Source organism: Malaclemys terrapin, chromosome 2 (genome assembly GCF_027887155.1).
Source record: "Malaclemys terrapin pileata isolate rMalTer1 chromosome 2, rMalTer1.hap1, whole genome shotgun sequence".
Lineage (NCBI taxonomy): Eukaryota > Metazoa > Chordata > Testudines > Emydidae > Malaclemys > Malaclemys terrapin.
The window spans coordinates 133385624-133404866 of NC_071506.1; the positions used below are offsets into that span (position 1 = coordinate 133385624).

At 40.5% G+C, this 19243-nt stretch overlaps 1 protein-coding gene across 2 annotated transcripts; it reads right to left on the minus strand.

Moving 5' to 3' along the window:
* Window positions 1-1070: 1070 nt before the first annotated feature.
* ENTPD4 (ectonucleoside triphosphate diphosphohydrolase 4) lies at window positions 1071-18917 on the minus strand. Of its 2 annotated transcripts, XM_054019305.1 has the most exons (14): window positions 18828-18917; window positions 16504-16614; window positions 15891-16013; window positions 13752-13946; window positions 11991-12196; window positions 10059-10209; window positions 9861-9964; window positions 8463-8522; window positions 7973-8127; window positions 6035-6201; window positions 4226-4550; window positions 3627-3712; window positions 2606-2767; window positions 1071-2243 (listed from the first exon to the last, which is right to left on the minus strand). In XM_054019305.1, the coding sequence occupies exons 3-14, from the start codon at window positions 15896-15898 to the stop codon at window positions 2015-2017; spliced, it is 1848 nt and encodes a 615-aa protein (XP_053875280.1). In that variant the 5' UTR covers window positions 15899-16013; window positions 16504-16614; window positions 18828-18917; the 3' UTR covers window positions 1071-2014. The 2 variants fall into 2 exon arrangements, with proteins under 2 accessions (XP_053875280.1, XP_053875281.1); XM_054019306.1 differs by lacking the exons at window positions 16504-16614; window positions 18828-18917 and having other exon boundaries at window positions 7997-8127; window positions 15891-15994.
* Window positions 18918-19243: the final 326 nt, after the last annotated feature.

The window sequence follows — 19243 nt, forward strand, 5'->3', positions numbered from 1 at the left end:
TGATCGGTTATAAAACTTGAGTCCCAATTCTGGAAGTGTTCACTCATGCAAGTAGACCCACTGGAGAAAGCAGAACTACACTTGTAAAAGTTTATAGGATCGGGCCCATAACATACAGAAACAGCCAGTCCCCGACTCATTGCAACCATTAATCAATTCCTTTTCCAAAGAAGTAGCGTGCTTTAGGTCAGCACACACTAAGTAGCTCTGAAAATGTAGCAGAACATTCAGATTGCATCAGGTCAGCGTGGTCTTTGGGAAGCCCTTTGCTGTACATCTGATCTATGTTCTAAAAACTGATTGAAACATTATGCTTACTACGCTTGCCAAGCTGCTGCTTTTCTGGAGTAGCCAGTGTTTTAAATGCAGCACACATTGTAGCAGTTAGCTACATAGCGATGCCCTATCAGTCCTGCAGTGTAAAATACTTTACATCTCTGTAGCTCTAAGATATAGGGAGCTTTAAGAGCTCTACCGACATTAATTATGCCTCACAACAGCCTCTGAAGATAGATATTTGATATATTTGGAAATTTCTATCATACAGCAAGCTGTGCTTACAAGATTGAACACTGGCCATGATACAGAACCATCCCCAATATTTTTTCCTGCTCACTGATTGGGGAATCTCTTCATCCACCAATGAAGTGCAGCAACTTCTGGGATGGAGCTTAACCCTCTCGAACAGCATATACGATCATGCTACAACAGTTTAAAACAGGAAGTGAAAACATAACAAGTGTTTAGGTAGGCAGAACATAACTGCCAGAACTTGGTCAGAGAACAAAACTAGAATGATCTGAAACTTAAAAACCAAAAAGAAAAGCCACCCACAGATCTGTTTTAGTTTTTAGTAAAAAAAAAAAAAAAAAAAAAAAAAAAAAAAAGACAAAGGCAAAAGTTATCTCTCTTGAAAAATTATAAGGGGGAAAAAGATTCCAATATTGAGACTTGCATCAAGTTTCATAACACATTTATACTCACCATGGCAGGTGATTTATAATGGTCATGTTAGAAGCGAGAGCAGGCACTGTTTTATATAGGATAATAAAGTTTTCATCAACGAGAGGTTCATATAAATGCCACTTTTAATCATGAACAAGTTTGCTTTCAAGTAAAACTAATATTGTTTTAAATAAAATATAAATTAACAGGTAAGAAGTTATACCAGGAAAGAACAAAAATAAAGACAATGTGCACATGTGTTTGTTCCACTAGAACTAACTGAAGTCTGTGCATTTTCCAGTCCTTTCAAGCTTATGAGAATTTCAGGGAGATCTCTGGACCATCATGAAACACTGTCGAATGAAGGATTAAAAAAGTCACTTTTGCTACCATAAAACTATGCTTCCGAGACATCAAGGCGAAACCTGTAATGACTAAACAAAGCAATGATTTTAGTTGTGTTTTGCATAAACACAGCAGTAGCCACAATAGATGTTTCTCTTCCGTTGCAGTATTTCAACACTTTAAGATGTCAGTTTTTCACATTTTAACAAGTCTGTTTTTTACTGCTTCTAAAAAATCCCGCACTTCCTTTTTCTTGATTTATGAGGCTGAGAGTTTAGAAGTTGAGTGATATCAACCATGGACTTGAACAAAAATATGCATAGCTATATCCACTCATCCTAGCTAGTAAGTGATATTTCACAATTTTACTGAAGGAAGAGAAATCAATCATTCTGTAACCATAGGCTGCCTCCATTTATTCATTTACTGGCATCAAGTCTTGACTTCCCCTCCCCTTTAACATGAAAGTGCATTAACTTTTTTAAATTAATTTTAAAAACCATTTTTGGCAGACATTCTCTAGTCCACTTGGTGTAGTCTGACCTCAATTTCCCATAATCTAAGTTGTTTCCAAAGCTCTTGCTGAGTTCAATACTGCTGGGAGAGGTTTCCTCATACGATTTTTTTGGGGGAGGGGAGGACAGACAAAAAGGAGAAACCCTGAGGTAAAAAAAATGGCTTGTACTTTAAAAAGTCTAATAAAGAGGATCTTTATCCTAGTGTTTCATAAGGCTCCTGGAATCTTCTGTGGTGGGAGGCCTTCCTCAATCCAGAGGGAAGTGGATGAGCCATTGCGCAGCATTCTCCGGTGAATCCGTCTCAGCCTCAGCAGATACAGCACAATGGACAGCAGCACAATCAGAAAACAGACGAAGAACAAATAGTGATTGTAAACAAAGGAGAAGCCCCTCCAGTGGGAGTGATTTCCTCTGAAGTTCTCTTGCTGGATGTCTCTGAGAAACAAAGGGGGAAACACGTACAAAATAGGAAACAAGACTTCAATCCTTCAACGAGGCAAAAAAATTGCCTTTTGATCATCTTACCACAAAAACTGGAAGCACATACACTAAACACGACTCAGCAAAGATTACTACAGTTGAGCTATCTGGCTGACTTGCTGGCATTTGTGTTTATCCGCAGAGATATTTACTAGACACGCTTTGGTTTAAAATAAGCACCCAAGCCCTACATACAAGTGTTTTGTATGCTAAACTTGAAGCAATGTTTCTTCTGTTCCTGTTCGCCACCTGCTTTCATATCAAGCCACCCCACCATCCAAGCTTTGCACCTAACCATTTGTAAAAACAAGCAGTACCTTAAAGGTAAAAATCGTGTTCGGTAAAGGATGGCTCCCAATGTCCATTGCACTTCCTTATCATAAACCTGCAGAGCAGTTTTTAAATTGCTGTAGTTGATGGGAAAAGAGAAACCACTGTGGAACACTTCATACATCCAGGCAGACTTAAAACACTGATACCTACAGAACAATCAGAATAAAGGCTGGTTATGTCATTTGATTTTTCATTTTTTATACTACTTATACGGTGCCATCAGGTCACACAGTACTTAGATATACAAGATTCAGATCCCTGCTCTGAGGGGTTTATAATCCACTGTAAAGACAAGAATAGAGACAGCCCCAGGCCCAACGGTCTTGCACATTAAGACAGGCACAGAGAAGACCTAGTGTATATATAGGTGACAGAGGGTTAAATGATCTCTTATTATTTAAGCTCACTCTTCTCCTCCGATCCAATACTGATGTGGGTTAGCTGTTCTGGGCCTCACGGGAATTGGGGGGTTTGGTTCCCCCCCTTTTATGAAGGGATGGCACCAAGCACAGTGAGACTAGAAAGCAACACGGAAGTCGTGATTCCTAGTCACCTGCTCCAATCATGAAACTACACCGCAAGATAACACTGGTCCTGCCAATCAGTGACATACCGAGATACCGCCGATTCCATTAAAAGTTTTATAAACCACAATAAAAATGCATTGCAAGATTGTTCCCTATACTCCAAGAGTTGCATTACTGTATCGCTAAAGAGCAACATGGTTTATGATCAATCTTTTTTATAGCTGATGCAATTTTTAAGCTTCACTCAACCTGATCACAATGGGTCCCTTCTGGTCTGGGAATCTATAAAACTCATTCAGATTTCCAATGCTTTTTTAAAAGTGAGAGAGACCCACCTTGTCTCTCTAATATCCCAGGACTGACACAGCTACACCTATGCAGCATATAACAATGTTTTAAAATAAGTCATTTGGGCATGATGCTTCTCTTCTGGTAACTCTGCATGAATGATTTCTGCTGTACAAACATGAATACTCACTTTAATCGATGAAGATCAGCATGTGATGCATAAAGACCATGGTCAAAACGTTCCTGCAGGACAGACCACTTAGTGGCACAATAATCCTTAACAAAACAAGCAAACAAAAAAGGCTCTGTTTACATATTGAATTAAGCAAAATATACTATGCCAATGGATAAACAGCTTTATAAAGCATGAAATGTAATTTAAAAATAAAAGTCAAGGGAAGCCTGGCAATAAGTTAGTGGGTCACAGTTGGTTTGTGTTCTGGTCCCTTTTTATATGATTTTAAGCACATATGCTGTGTGACAAATAAAAACTAAAGAGACTGTAGTTACATTTTTAAAGTGTAAGAGTTCTGCCTGAGTTTTCTACAGTTCCTCTGGAGTTCAGCTCTCACATTCTGGGATGGATCTTGCTCATCCTAGAATTCCTCTACTATTATGTAGTAGTGAATCGTTCTCATGAGAAAACCCTGATGAGGCCAGAAAGTGAGCTACTGTAAGTTATATACGTAAAAGGAGCTTAGATTCCAAAGGAAAAGCTTCATTGCCCCAGTTTCAGGAGTAGCCGCTGTTTTGGATTACTAGGAAGATTATACCTCAAGAATGCTTTACCTTTGCAGCTTTAATAAATTTAGCAGCATTGTAGTCTCCTCCCATACGCAATACATCTTCGGTACAGTAGAAGAACTCAGAGAAGCCATAAAACTCGCTGTTCTGGAAGTGCACTGCAGGCTGATAGATGCCGTTTAAAGAGGTCTGGGTTTCATTGGTCTTATTCATGAGAGGCTGAATAATTTCACGACACAGATTAAAATCTCCAGTCCCTCGCATATACAGTGTCTGTCCATTCTGTCGGATTTCATCCTCAATCTCTAGCGGCAGGCAAGGGTCCAGGTAGGGAGACTCAGAAGTCATACCAGTCTGTTTACCCAGAAGTCTGTCACAAGATTAAGTACAGTTGAAACAATCATAGGTATAGCATGCTCAGAATCCTATTTTGGACAAAAATGCATCATCAAAACAGACAGAAAGAAGACCAAGTCATTCTGACTTGAGCAAATTTTGGCACCTACTTTTACGCCATAAAAGAGTACATTAAGTCAGGCACACTACGCTAAATCTACCAGAGTTACAAGCCATTTGGCCTGGAGACAGAGAACAAAAATCCAAGCAACTGCAGATTTTTTTGTTAAGGTTTTACACTAACTCCATGAAGTGCATTTAAAAAACGTCATGGTGCAGAGCAGACTTTATTCACAATCCCGAAGCTACCAGAAATAACAGCTGCATCTCTTCTCCAGTTACAGCTTGGCTAACACATGCAAAAGTATTTAATTAGCATAATTAAAGAAATGTTTAATAAAAACAGTAACTGGAAGTTGGTACCAAAAAAAGCTTATAGGTGCCGCTAAAATGGCTTCTAAGGCCCAGTCTACGCTGCCTCGCATTTTGGATCAAGGAGGTGTCAACAGCAAGGTGCTGTACTGTAACTCCCCCCTGTGGACACTGCACACACAATTTAAAATAAGCAAAGTTAATAACTTAGTGCAACTTGATAACTTAATTGATTAATTACACAGTAAAAGCATCCTGACTGGTTAATAATTAAGTCACACAGTGTTTTAATATCATGTGCTGCAAAGAGCCACAGGAGACGCATTAAAAAGCTCCTTGTGGCTCGCAAGCTTCAGTCTGAGTATTACTGCTCCAGATTGAGACAGTGCGGGATCTGGAGGAGATTTCTGTTTTGAGGGTGAGTCAGAGAATTTTCCCCCAGCCCCAAAAAAGAAAACCATTATTCTGTTTATCCAGTCAGACATCTGGCACCTGCAGTTAACTATACAGCTAGAACAGACTGCTTGGCTCAGTGAAGTGTGAGCACCTCACATGGGCTAATTCAAATAATTCAAAATGCTCCCAGGCCCTCCTGTGGCTGACGGAATAATTCCTCCACCAGCAATCTCAATGGTAATTTACAGCACTTGTATAAAAATTGACTGTTTCCTAGAATGGAGCTTCCAAATAATTTGCTAGAATGGCAGGTCTTGGGAACACCAAACACTTTGGATTGTGAAAGTAGGCTTAGGTGGTTCTCCCAGTCCACCCTTTCTTCCCTGGAGCTGGACAGTTCCACAGCATTGACAGTAAAGCCAGGCAGCAGCATTAAAGCACTTGAGTCCTGCTTAGCTGCCATTCTCTGAACACCATACATCTGCAATTTGTAGGGACACAAACCTATTTCAGTCCATCAAGGTTCCAGCATATTCAAGATAGGGAATGAGTAGTAATAGTATTTAAAGAGGGACAGTATACTGCTCAACAATTTTAGATGTGTCCATTTGGGGGGGGGTCTATATTTTGCTTGGGTTTTCAGGACAGTTTAAGTATTTATAATATGCAATCAGCCACACAGCAAATTACCTGTTTCTAAACATTGTGTTGGTAAATATACTGTCCTCGTATCTCTGCCGTGCTGCATTCCCACCAAAACCAAGGAACGTCGCTACGTACACTCTGTACACGTGCTCGGTCTGATGAGCATCACAGCCCAAATTGAACTCTGCAAGTAAGTTTTTGGCTACTTCCTCCTGCAGGCACCCAAGTGACAGGAGATTAGAGAGACTTTTGCAATACAAAGCAAAGCTAGTCACTACAAGCCTGTGAACACCAGAGTGCTACAGGCACTGAAGTGTCATTTCAGATCGGGTTCTCACAGCTTCTCAGAGACTCTACATTCAGCCACTCTCACTCAGATCTCCTCAGACATGTCCCAATATTGCTTGTCAAAATTTCTGAAGCTTTACAGAGAAAACACTAGTTCCAAACACACTTCGGGCTGGTCTCCACTATGGGGAGATCGATGCTGCTGCAACTGATGTAGCAGGGATTGATTTAGCGGATCTAGTGAAGACCCACTAAATCAATGGCACAGCGCTCTCCAAGAAGAGTAAGGGAAGTCAACCAGAGTGTCTCCTGTCGACTCAGCGCAGTGAAGACACCGCCATAAGTCAACCTAAGCTATGTCGACTCCAGCTACATTATTCACATACCTGGAGTAGCGTAACTTAAGTTGACTTACCCCAGTAGTGAAGAGAAGCCCTTCATGTAGAAGGTGCCAAGGGAATCAGCGTAATGGTGCATGGGGGTTCCAGCATCTGCAGTAGCAGGCTCACAAACATCACAGGCATTTTCTTGGTACACAGTCAAGAGGACAGAGGGAGGACCAGGGTATCACAAAAACTCTTTAGATCTAACATCTGACCACAAGTTCAGATAGTATAAAACCATATGGTGGTAAACAATTCTTTGCAACTTCTCGTACTATCAAATTCATCTTTAGTTCAGGGGACAATTTTTTTTTTAAAAATAGCAAAAATAGTCAGTTTCCTCTCCCTGTTCCATTTTTGAAATACTTATACTTTAAGTGCTTTGTCAAAGACTTGTAATAAAATAAGGAGCCCAGATATTATGTCTTTCAAAGATTAAGATGATCCCCCATTAACAATGGTATTGAATTCCAAGTTTTTAAAAGAAGTCTCCTATCAGATTTCCACTCTAGTATCCTCTTCCTACATATGGGCATATCCCATAGAGGTGTGTAGGGAGAGGGGGAAGTATATTGCAGTAGATCTTTTGTGTTAAGAGGAGAATTCTGCCCTCTATCTGAAGAGGCAGTGTTTGCTAATACAACTGTTCAGAGGAGGAAAAATGCAATTTCACAGACTGCTTAAATAAAAATTGTTTAGTTTTAACAATGTATTGTGGGTCTAAGCCTGTGGTTCTTATACAGTCTCTCCTCTGGCAAATTTCCCAGGAAGTCAATGGGAGTTTGCCTTATTCAAGACTTGGGATTTGCCCTAAAAATCAATACATATTTTAATCTCAAAAGTAAGTCATATTGTTCCATTTGAAATTTAGAAACAAGTTAGTTCTAGTCTTTTCTACAGCACATATACTGTGTAGTGCACATAGCACATTTTGTTTAATACAATGACCTGTTACTTTGATCAATTTCTCATGTTCTACCTTATCAAGGGAAATTACATAAATAAATACAGCTCCCTTCTCATGCGGGAACTACACCACTTTTAGCATGAAAAAACTCTTAAGTATGCTTAGAAAAATCCAATTAAGAAAGTTAAAATACTTGTACAAATGAACGTTCCACTATGCTTTATCAACTTTTTTTTTTCTTCTTCAAATGAACAAAACACAAATGAATTGCTTAGCTGATGAGGGACTCGTGGTCATGTCTTCTCTTTCCTGGTTTTGGGATGTGATATAATGAAACAAAAACCAATGGATATGGGTTAAAAACAGGAAAAAAAAAAAATGAAGGAAAATTGTACAGATAATAACCTGCTGTGAAGAGGCAAAGCTTACAGTTTTAGGGACTTCATATGCTATCTGGGTCGACACGCCGCCCATGTCGAGAATACCCACTGTCCTCTTACGAATGATAGCTTCCTTGTTCTCACTGGTAGGGATATGCACCTCCACTACTGCATCATCCTCTGGAACACAAAATGGATATCTGGCACTACTGAGAAATACATTTGGGATGGGATCTTAAGCAGTATCAAACTCAAAGAGAAAGAACACCTTCCACTGAATTGCTGTGTTATTAATGACAAATTTTAATACTGAACATGAATCACTAGACTAGTCACGTGAAATTTAGATATTGCTCTTTGCGCAGTGCGTGATTGGTGTGCTCCAGTATCCACATTGGGCCTATTTGAAGACACTCATTACAAAATAATTATCTGGCACTTTACCGTCTCCCCCCTCCCAATCCTGTGTGTTGACAATATACAGGAAGTTTCTTTTAAAATATAAATATACTTGCCATCATCAATATGTTCAAATCGTCCCAAAACAAAATTGATGCCAATCCACGCATATACTCCTAGAAGCATTTAAAAAAAAAAAAAAAAAAAAGTTTGTAAAAATTTTAGGTAGCTTTTTTAAAACCTATTACAGTTTAGTCTCCCTCAATTATCTTTATGTTCATTTCATTTGTTAAACACATTGTATGTCAACTGCGTTACATGCAGAAACATTTATTTTTATAAGCATTCCTTGAAAATTTAATAGTTTTTGTCACCTAAAATATTCAAACAATTCTCATAAAACCCTAGCTCATTAGTTTAATCATTCAGTAGTTCAGTCATTCTTTAAGGCAAGTTTTTAAGTAAAAAAAAAAATTCAGAATAAAATCGGAAGACCTGGTCATCTATAAGTAAGGCTATGTTTTAGCGACCTGTCCATGACTTTTACTATATATTCCTGACTAAAACTTTGGGGGGAGGGGGGGGGGGAGAAAATCAGCTCAGAGGGACAACCCGGGGGGCACTGCAGGTGCTGTAAGTGCTCAGGGGAGCGGCAGGGGTGGGGGGGAGGCTCCCTACTCAGCTCCTAAGCTCCTCTGCTCTGGCCCAAGCCCCGGTAGGAGCTGAGGGAGGGGCGTTCCTGTCGTCCTTCCAGGAGCCCGTCCCTAGGTAAGCACCACCCCGCACCTCAATCCCCAGCCCTGAGCCCCCCCAATACCCAAACTCCTGCTGCTGGGGGGCGAGACTGCCCCAGCAGCAGCCGGTGCAATTGGCCCAGGGGCTGCCTGAGCTGCTCAGGCGGCCCCTGGGCCAGGCACACCAGCAGCCGCTGCAGAAGTCAGGGAAAGTCAAGGAATCCATGACAAACACGGAGCTTTATCTATAAGCCAGTTATAGCCAACTATTCTTCCTCTACAGTGAGCTTATATGTTTCTAAAAAGAGTACTTTTTCCACACAATCATAGAAATACAGGGCTGGAAGGGATTTTGTGAGGTCATCTAGGACAGCCCCCTGCACCGAGGCAGGACCAAGAAAACCTAGATCATCCCTGACAAGTGTTTGTCCTGCCTGTTCTTAAAAGTCTCCAGTGATGGGGATTCCACAATCTTGGAATCCTATTATATATCGGACTCTGGCTGATGTCAGAAATAAGAGAAAATGGACACACATGCCTGACCGCTACATAAGGAGGCATTAATTATTTCTCCTGATTTTAGAGGACATTTTTCATACATTATTGGGGCATTTTTTGCTTTTGACCAGAATGCAAAACAGTTGCTGTTGAGATATAAGATCTCTTAACTTACCAAGCATTTGGACAAAGAAAGCAGCCAAAAATAAAAAGATTTTAACAAAACAGGACTGGAAAGAAACAAATATTTTAAAATGGGTTTCTTCTACAGCATTAACTTACCTTCTTGTTTCCCTGAAATAACTTCTGCATGAGAGTCCGAAAACAGAAAATCAAAATGCACAGGAATATCAGTGAGCAGATCTTCTAGTATTGCCTTCTGCTGGCTGCAAAATTACCAACATTTTGAACAACGGTTAAACTACTTGAAGCACTAGGATCTTTAAACTAAATATTGAAAGAAATAAGGTACCAATTCACCTCTCAGGCAGGATTCTCATCCCTGCAGTACAGAGGATATAGAGAGGAGTTTCTTTGTGTTTTGCACGGGGCACGTGTTCTGCAGCGAAGTTCAGAAGTGGAGAAATATAATCGCTGACTCTTTCAGGAGAGCTAGCAAACTCTGAAATGCCTAGAGAAACAGACAGATGAATGAGGAAGTGCCAAGTGTAAGGTAACAGCTTCTTTCACATAAAGCATCAAACTTGCTTTTAAAAAAACAAACTCACAGGCTTTGAAGTTTTAAAGTAATTATTTTTTACATAAAGTCAGCTATTTGCAAATGCTAACCAGTTTTGTCAGAAAAGGGTTCACAATCAGTTAATGTGTATAAGGGAATTACTTAAAAACTAAAAAGACTTGCTCTACTAATAACTTTCCAGCTAACAGTCAATGCAAGGCATAAACCAAGTACAAAATACTACTCAAGTATCTATGCTATATAACACCTTCATAAGAATTGATGGTAATTTATTTTTGGCTGGAGCAATATAAGATAGTGACTTCTACAGTTCTGAAATGCCGTTTACCTCACCCTTCTCCCATTTCAAGATGTTTCAGTTCATTGTGGTTTTTAAGTTCAGATTAATATAACTCTTAAGTGTTCAGCACAGACTTTGGCCCAATCTTCACTGGGATCATAACAGTGCTAGCTATGCTATCACCAGCATTTCCATGGTCAGCATACACAGAGATATTTTCACACAATGGCATGAGAACTATGCCACAGGAAGGCATGGATTGGACTTCAAAAGGAGATTGCTTAAACTCTTACTTTAAAAGTTCCCTAACAGTCAGTTTTTAATTATTCAAATGCATTGTTCCAGTAACAGTTACCCAATTGTCTACTTTTAAATTGGAGACAGATTCCATTTAAGTAACAAAATCAAAACTGATTCTAACTGAGCAGAACTGGTTATTTAACTGACAACTCAATCTGTGATTCTTATAGGTACCTCCTACCTCCACATTGGCAGCACTGTAACAAACTGTAAAGCTGAATAAAGCACCTTTCAAACCAAACACAGATGAAGTCGATGGAGAGCTACAATAATGTAGTTGTACATTTCATAGTTCTTTGGGAAGCCACTGCAATCCAGTCATTAATATACGTATGTAATATATGTAAAATTTGATATGTAGCAATTTTAAATAATCGGTGGCAAGAATTGGTTTTTTGATATGCCTAAATATGAAGTATATATTACTCCTTAATTTACAACTGCATCTAAGATTTTAAAACAAGGGTTCTCAAACTGGGGGTCGGGACCACTCAGGGGGTCACGAGGTTATTACATGGGGGGTTGCGAGCTGTCAACCTCCCCCCAAAATCCCGCTTTGCCTCCAGCATTTATAACGGTGTTAAATATATAAAAAGTGTTTTAAATTTATAAGGGAACGGGTCGCACTCAGAGGCTTGCTATGTGAAAGGGGTCACCAGTAAAAAAGTTTGAGAGCCACTGTTTTAAAAGGATGTACATAGGTTGGTTGTATTCCAACTGACCTTTTAGGCAGCAGGAAACAGTTTTTGATTTTGAAGTTAAAAACCCTATTTTCTCATGCAAACCGAGCATGATTTTTATGATTGGAGACGGGAACAAGCTACATTGACGACATTTCAAAAAGCTTAATTTTCAGATGTTCTTTAAATTACGATAATTTTCATGAAATTGCAACACTGTTCTATTTATTACTCTGAGGTCCTTATAAAAGGCTGTTTATTAAATACACCTAATTATTCAAATATGCCTAAAGACCAATTGTATCTACTGGACTCCAAAAAAAAATCAAAAAAGAAGTCATCTCTCTTCTGAAAAATGAAACCTTGGGTTTTTAATATGAATCTTAAATACTGTTTTGGGTTAGATAGTTAGCTGTTTAGAAAAAATTACTGAACATTAGGGTTTTTCATACCTGGTTTAATTTTCATAACCACTGGTTTTCTGTTTTTGTCCCTCATTTGTTTGATGTCCAACAGATCATGCGGGTTACCATTGTGTCTTGGCCAACAATACACGAAGATCCTAGACCCGCTGCTACCACAGTCTACCACGATGCCATAGTTCAGATTGGGATTGCTAGTATCTGTAGCTTCAGTGTCAGTCACTCGAGCAAGGTATCTAGAAGAAAAAGTGGCTAAAGTCTATTGGGTATAAGGTTTTGTTTATATATTTGTATTACAAATGTGATTTGATATACCAGACTAAAAAATATCAACCACTTTTGCCTTCTATTAAAGGACCTCACAATTTTTTACAAACATTAAGGCACACAACACATTGTGAAATTTGTAAGCATTATCTTCATTTTACACAGGGATAACATGAAGCACAGAAAAGAGAAATGTCTGCCCAAAATCATCCAATTGCTGGTGGCAGAACTGGAAGTGGAAGCCAGGAATTCCTGACTCCCAGTCAGAAATGTTATCTACTACACGACACTTCTCCTTCCACCTTTTATATGTGGGGATAAGGACAAATCAAACATGCTAAATTATTGGAAAGTTTAATAGTTAATAAACTAAAAGCAATTTTAAGTGAGGAGAGGTACTTCTAAAGAGAAACACGAGTGAAAAAATTTAAAATATAATTATGCAACATATAGACATTCACATATAGTTGATTCACCTTATTAGCAACCTCTCTGTTGCCAGCAATGAGTTGCTATTATCTGAAGGTTGTCAATAAGCAACAGACAGATGTGCAGAGCTGCAACTAGGGGAGGAAGCACTGCGACACGCATGATATGTCTGCCTGCAGCCCTGCAAATATGCCTATGGTTGGGAGGGGAGGCTGTGGACAGGGCAGCAGCGGGGAGGGTTGTAAGGCTGCAGCCAGGGAAGGCACGTCCGAGTGCTTCCTTCCTTTGCTGCATCCCTGCAAACCTTCCTGAAGCTGGGGCTTGGCACATCCCTGCACTTCCTTCCTGACTGCTGTCCTGCAAACCTGCGGCCAATGAAAAAAGCACTGGGACATGCTGAGCCTAGGTTCCCAGTATCACGGCAGTGCACAGCCTGGAGAGGACAGGCAGGTACCGTGCAGCCTCTCGGGCCCACAGTGATCCCACTCCCTGTGGAAAGTCCCTGCAGCTTCCCCTTCCAGCTGCAGGCAGGTTTGTGGGACTGCAGCCAGGGATGGCATATGAAAAAGTTGTCAATAAGTCACATGCCTGTTGCCAATATCTAAATCCCATTAACATTAAAGGCACTGGGACAGGATCGGTTCCTGGCAAAACGTTGCTATTACCTGGAAGTTAATATCCTGATTGTTATTAAGTGGCATCCATTGTATATATAAGAGAGAGAGATAAACATGTACAATTGTCCAACAAGCTCAAGATAAGAGTACCAAAAAGATATAGTATATAAAAAGTTCAGACCTCACTTATAAGCTTGTTTAGGAGTTTACACCTTTGCCTCCAAAATACAAAAAACAACAAATGTGAAATTACCCCAAAAGGGATATACAAGGTTTGGAGAGAGGAAAGATTACTCCAAGACTGATTTCAGTGAGCAGCATCTTACATAAAACGCTTTCAGTCAATTTATTTTTCCATGTGGCTTTGTACACACCAGGAGATCCAATCACTACTCACTGGTTCAACAGTTTGAAATGATCAACATGGAACCCCTGAGTTATGTTCATTTCCTGTCCTGAACATTATATTAGTCCTCACCTGTGAAATTTTTTATCCCTGTACGAACGCCCATATTTATTCCGGATGACAAGGGAATAATAGAGCAAGGAGACGGCAGCAGAAAGTATTCCAATGACAATAATTTGTCGCAAAGTGGTGTTCAGTATACGAGGACACCCCACTGGGGAGATGCTGAAGTGCCAGGAAGCAGGAAACAAACAGGAGATGCTGACCCTGAAATTCATAAAGGAGACAGACTGTTTGAAATGCATCCTAACAGCCGGGAGCTAAGCCTTCCCAAAACTGGCTTAGAATTTGAACAAATACTTAAATGAACTTCCAACTTTAAAGGTACACACAAAGGACCTGCTCCTGTTCCTAATAAAATTACACTAAATTCAGTGGGATCAAAATTACACCCTGAATGCTCAAAGCTAGAAGAATTATTATCACAAGTTTAACAGCCAACAAATACCTATCTGTTGGGACATGCATCCTATAATTTCAGTCATCAAACAGATCTTTTTTTCCATCTTTAACTACCAAAATCTTAACGTCGCATAGGCCTCCAACTCAGGTTTTGCTATGTTTCAATGACATCCAGTGTTAACAGAGGTGAACAATAATTGCCTTTGTAAATTGCGAACGAGCTGGAAACCCAAATACTTCGGCGCTATGATAATACTTAAGAATTAGGTAATGAAACTGAGTATTAATCAAACAGCCTTACTTACCTGTAAAAGCAGAGCAAAAATGAAAAACCCAAAGACGCACAGTAAGTACTAAGTGAGACTTACAAAAAGTAATCTGATGTGATATTAGCAACACAAGTAAGGAAATGGAAACATATTTTCCCCCCCTCTCAGATTGTCACGATTCTTAGGCAAGTGTTTGACACATGCAGCATTCTAATCCACTACACAAACTTTACAGTTTTTCAGTTCTGCTTCAGAAGCCATGCATAACAAGTTTTAAAAGCTGCGCAACAAAAGCTTCTTTCATAAGGCTCATTAGCACAAACATATCAGAATGAGTTTTGAGTATAAATCTGTTAAAACCCTTCTGATAAGAACGGCCATACTGGGTCAGACCAAAGGTCCATCTAGCCCAGTGTCCTGTATTCCGACAATGGCCAATGCAAAGTGCCCCAGAGGGAATGAACAGAAAAATCATCAAGTGATCCGTCCCGTTGCCCATTCCCAGCTTCTGGGAAACAGAGGTTAGGGACACTATCCCTGCCCATCCTGGTTAATAGCCATGGATGGACTTATCCTCCATGAATGTATCTAGTTCTTTTCTGAACCATGTTATGGTCTTGGCCTTCACAAAAGCCTCTGGCAAGGAGTTCCACAGGTTGATTGTGCGTTGTGTGAAAAAATACTTCCTTTTGTTTGTTTTAAACCTGCTGCCTATTACTTTCATTTGGTGACCCCTAGTTCTTGTGTTATGAGAAGGAGTAAATAGCACTTACATATTTATTTTCTCCACACCAGTCATGATTTTATAGACCTCTATCATATCTCCCCTTCGTCATCTTTTTTCCAAGCTGAAAAGTCCCAGTCTTGTTAATCTCTCCTCATATGGCAGCCGTTGACCCTTAATCATTTTTGTTGCTCTTTTCCGAACCTTTTCCAATTCCAATATAGCTTTTCTGAGATGGGGCGACCACATCTGCATGCTGTATTCAAGATGTGGGTGTACTATAGATTTATATAAAGGCAGTATGATATAGCCTAATTTGCATTTTAATTGAGCTATATTAAATGCCACTGTAATTACTTTCCTTTAATACCATTGTTTCATGGCACTCAATCTGTTGGGCTCTGGAGGATGGGGTTACAGCGCAAGTGCTTTATAATTCTAATACCTCTATTCTACATTTATTCTTAGCTTTGCATAATCATATTCTGCAGAAATGTGATCCAAGACTCCTCACTTTTCATTTTCAGAACAGTTTCCAAATAACTAACTAATTAATCCTTAACATCTCTGTGAGGTGGGTGGTATTGTCCCTATTATAGAAATATGGGGAAAAAAAGAGGTTGAGTGGATGCCCAGATTTAGGCACTCAAACCTCAGAGCTGGAATTGGAGTTCAAGATTTCTAGGGTTGCAGTCCTCTATTCATCATATTGCAACTCTATCTGTTTGATATTGAGGATTAGTTTAAGAGTCTCACCTTCCCATGTTGGGATATTCTGATCAGGGCAGGCAGGCAAATTAGCTTGTGTTCTAGTATCATCCAGACATCCCAGATTTATAAGGCACATGGATCCTCCCCAGAGCCATTGTTCTTCTATTCCTGTATAAAACAGATTTTAGTTATATTAAAAAGTGATATTCTCACCAAGATCCCAATCCTGTAATTCAGGAGCTCGAATGAAGTCATATTTATTAGGATTAGGTTTATATACTCCTTGCAGCATATCTGTAGAGAAGCTCATTTTGAGGAGTTTATCTTTAGCTCTCGTAGATCATCAACAGGGATGCCAGCCCCCCAAATACAAATAATTCCACCTGTATTCTTCTTGGGGATTTTTTTTTTAAATTTTCAACATTTCAAACACAAAAAGCAATAAATCCAGACTACATTTCATTAATATTCTTAAATAAAGGATTTCTTTCCAATTAATCCCAAAGCACTTTACAAACATAGACCCCCAATACTGCAACAGGATCTGCAATCGGTTGATGGGTACCCATGCATCCATATGGGATCATCTACACAAATCACACTGCAAGATTGAAGCCCTAAATATATACTGTATGAATTATATGCATGGATCACTTACCCCTGAAATGCAACCACCAATGAGATGGAACAGCAGCTGTAACAGTACACAGCAACACCATATAAAAAGCTCAAGACGGATGGTGCTGAAGAACAGTGAATCAAGTTGGAACTGCAGGGAGAATTTAAGGACAAAATCTGAACAATTAAATTGGAATTTGATCCACACCAGCATTAACACTTTTTAACAGAGAAAACCTACCAGTTTACAAAAATTTTCGATATGTGATTTTTATCTACTATTGTTAAAAATAACACAACTGAGGGAAAGAAAGAAAGAAAGAAAAAAAAAAGACACTTTTTTCAGTTTACTTTCCCATTTGACAGCACCTTTCATATAGTCAATTTCATGTCTGTGTGGGCTTCAAACAATAACAATGGAAAGAAACATTAAAACCATGTAAATATAATTCTGAAACCACAAATTGCCAGGGAAACTACCAGGCATATGTAATATCAGACTACTTTTGACTTCTTTTGCTTTATATTTTTTAAGCTTGTCTAGGTTTCATATTGGCAATGTTCCTTTATTAAATAAGTAAAAAGTTACTATTTCAAAATAATTTTGGATGTATGATTCTTATTTATGGTCACACACGCCCACTTTTACTTGAACCATCATCTCAGTCAACGACTATGTAAATCCAGATTACAAGTTAAAAAAAAGCAGTGGAGTTTCTGAACAAACAAACAAAAATGATTAGGGGGCTGGAGCACATGACTTATGAGGAGAAGCTGAGAGAACTGGGATTATTTAGTGTGCAGAAGAGTGAGGGGGGATTTGATAGCTGCTTTCAACTACCTGAAAGGGGGTTCCGAAGAGGATGGATCTAGGCTGTTCTCAGTGGTAGCAGACGACAGAACAAGGAGTAATGGTCTCAAGTTGCAGTGGGGGAGGTTTAGGTTGGATATTAAGAAAAACCTTTTCACTAGGAAGTTGGTGAAGCACTGGAATGGGTTACCTAGGGAAGCAGTGGAATCTCCTTCCTTAGAGGTTTTTAAGGTCAGGCTTGACAAAGCCTTGGCTGGGATGACTTAGTTGAGGGTTGGTCCTGCTTTGAGCAGGGGGTTGGACTAGATGACCTCCTGAGGTCCCTTCCAACTCTGATATTCTATGAAGTAACGAAGAACTATTTTTGAAAGAAGTTGTGAGACCTGGATCGCTAGATGCATTTTCTCCCTCAGCTCAAAAATCCACATAGCAAATGCAACAGACACCATCACTGCCTTGAATATGTGTTTTCAAAATGACACATCAGCCAGCCTTAATTATTCTACCAGATATGCTGTAAAACAAAGATGCTACAAGACATTTTGAGAGTTAGGTTAGAGCAACAGGCAATCCTCTGTTAGTGCTGCAGTCAGTAAAACGGTGTCCTTCAATACTGTGGAAGCCTGGAACTATCAATATTTCAAGGTCTGCATGGCCTTTAGGAATGGGAGGCAGATAAGCATTACTGACCCAGATGACAGAATTTAAATTCTGTATTCAGAGAGGGTTTTTTGTTTGTTTTTCCCTTTGAAAGAAAGGGAAACCTATAGGGTTACAGTGCAGTGTATGGTTTGATTAGCAAGTTAAGGACAGTAGCTCAGGAACATTAGTATTGCTTAGGGCAAGTGTACACTACCACACTACTTTGGCGTGGCTACCCCAATGCAGCTGCACTTCTGTAGCACATCTGGTGAAGACATGCTATGCTGACAGGAGAATGCTCTCCCATCAGCATAATGACTCCACCTCCTCAAGAGTGTTCTTTTCACACCTGAGCGAGGTAAGTTACATCGAGACCAGCCCAAATAAATAGGATAATAATGCCAAGCTCTTATATAGGCCTTCCCAACATTTTCACAAGCAACAACTATAACGGTCACTCATTCCATCACAGAGAAGGGAAGTGACTGGCCCCAGGTTGGTCACATAGTGAGCTGCAGAGCAGAATCAGGGCAGACCCCAGCAGGCTTCGCTCCCAGTGCCCCTCCCCCCGACCTAATTCCCTAGACCTCACTCCCCTCCTAGACTCAGGATGAGAACCCTAGAGACCAGATTTCTAGTTCCCTCCTGCTATAACCCCCACACCCCATCATAGAACGGGGAAAGAACCCAGGAGTCCCAGTCCCCCTTCGTCCCACTGCTTTCCCAAGCCCGGCGATGGAAGGAACCCAGGCGTCCGGTCCCCAGACCCTTGCTCTAACCATCGGACCCCAGCCCCGCCCCGCCCCGCCCGGCGCTCAGGTGAGGGAGGAGAACCGAGGCAACTCCTCCCTCCTCTCCCGGGGCCCACCCGACCCCACCGCCCATCCCCGCAGCCCCGACCCTGCTCGTACCTGCTGGTCTCGCTCCGGCTTGGCTCGGCTCGGCCCCGGTACCACCGCGGCGCATAGCGACACCTCAACCATTCCCACTTCCGGGTCCCGCATGCCGGACGTGACGCAAGCACGCCAGTAAGCCCACAAGAAACTAAAGGGAGGGGGAAAAGGGCAATGGGCTGGGCTAAGAATTGGTCTGCGTGGGACTGGGGGCGTGGCTAACGGCTGGGGCGGGGCTGAGATGGGGGCTAGGTTAGGGCAACAAGGCATGATGGGAGTCTGGCTAAGGCAAAGCATCACGGGAACTAGGTGTGAGCTGGAAGCCTGGCTAAGGTAAAGCATCATGGGAGTCTAGGGTGACCAGATGTCCCAATTTTATAGGGACAGTCCCGATTTTTGGGTCTTTTTTTTATATAGGCTCCTATTACCCCCCA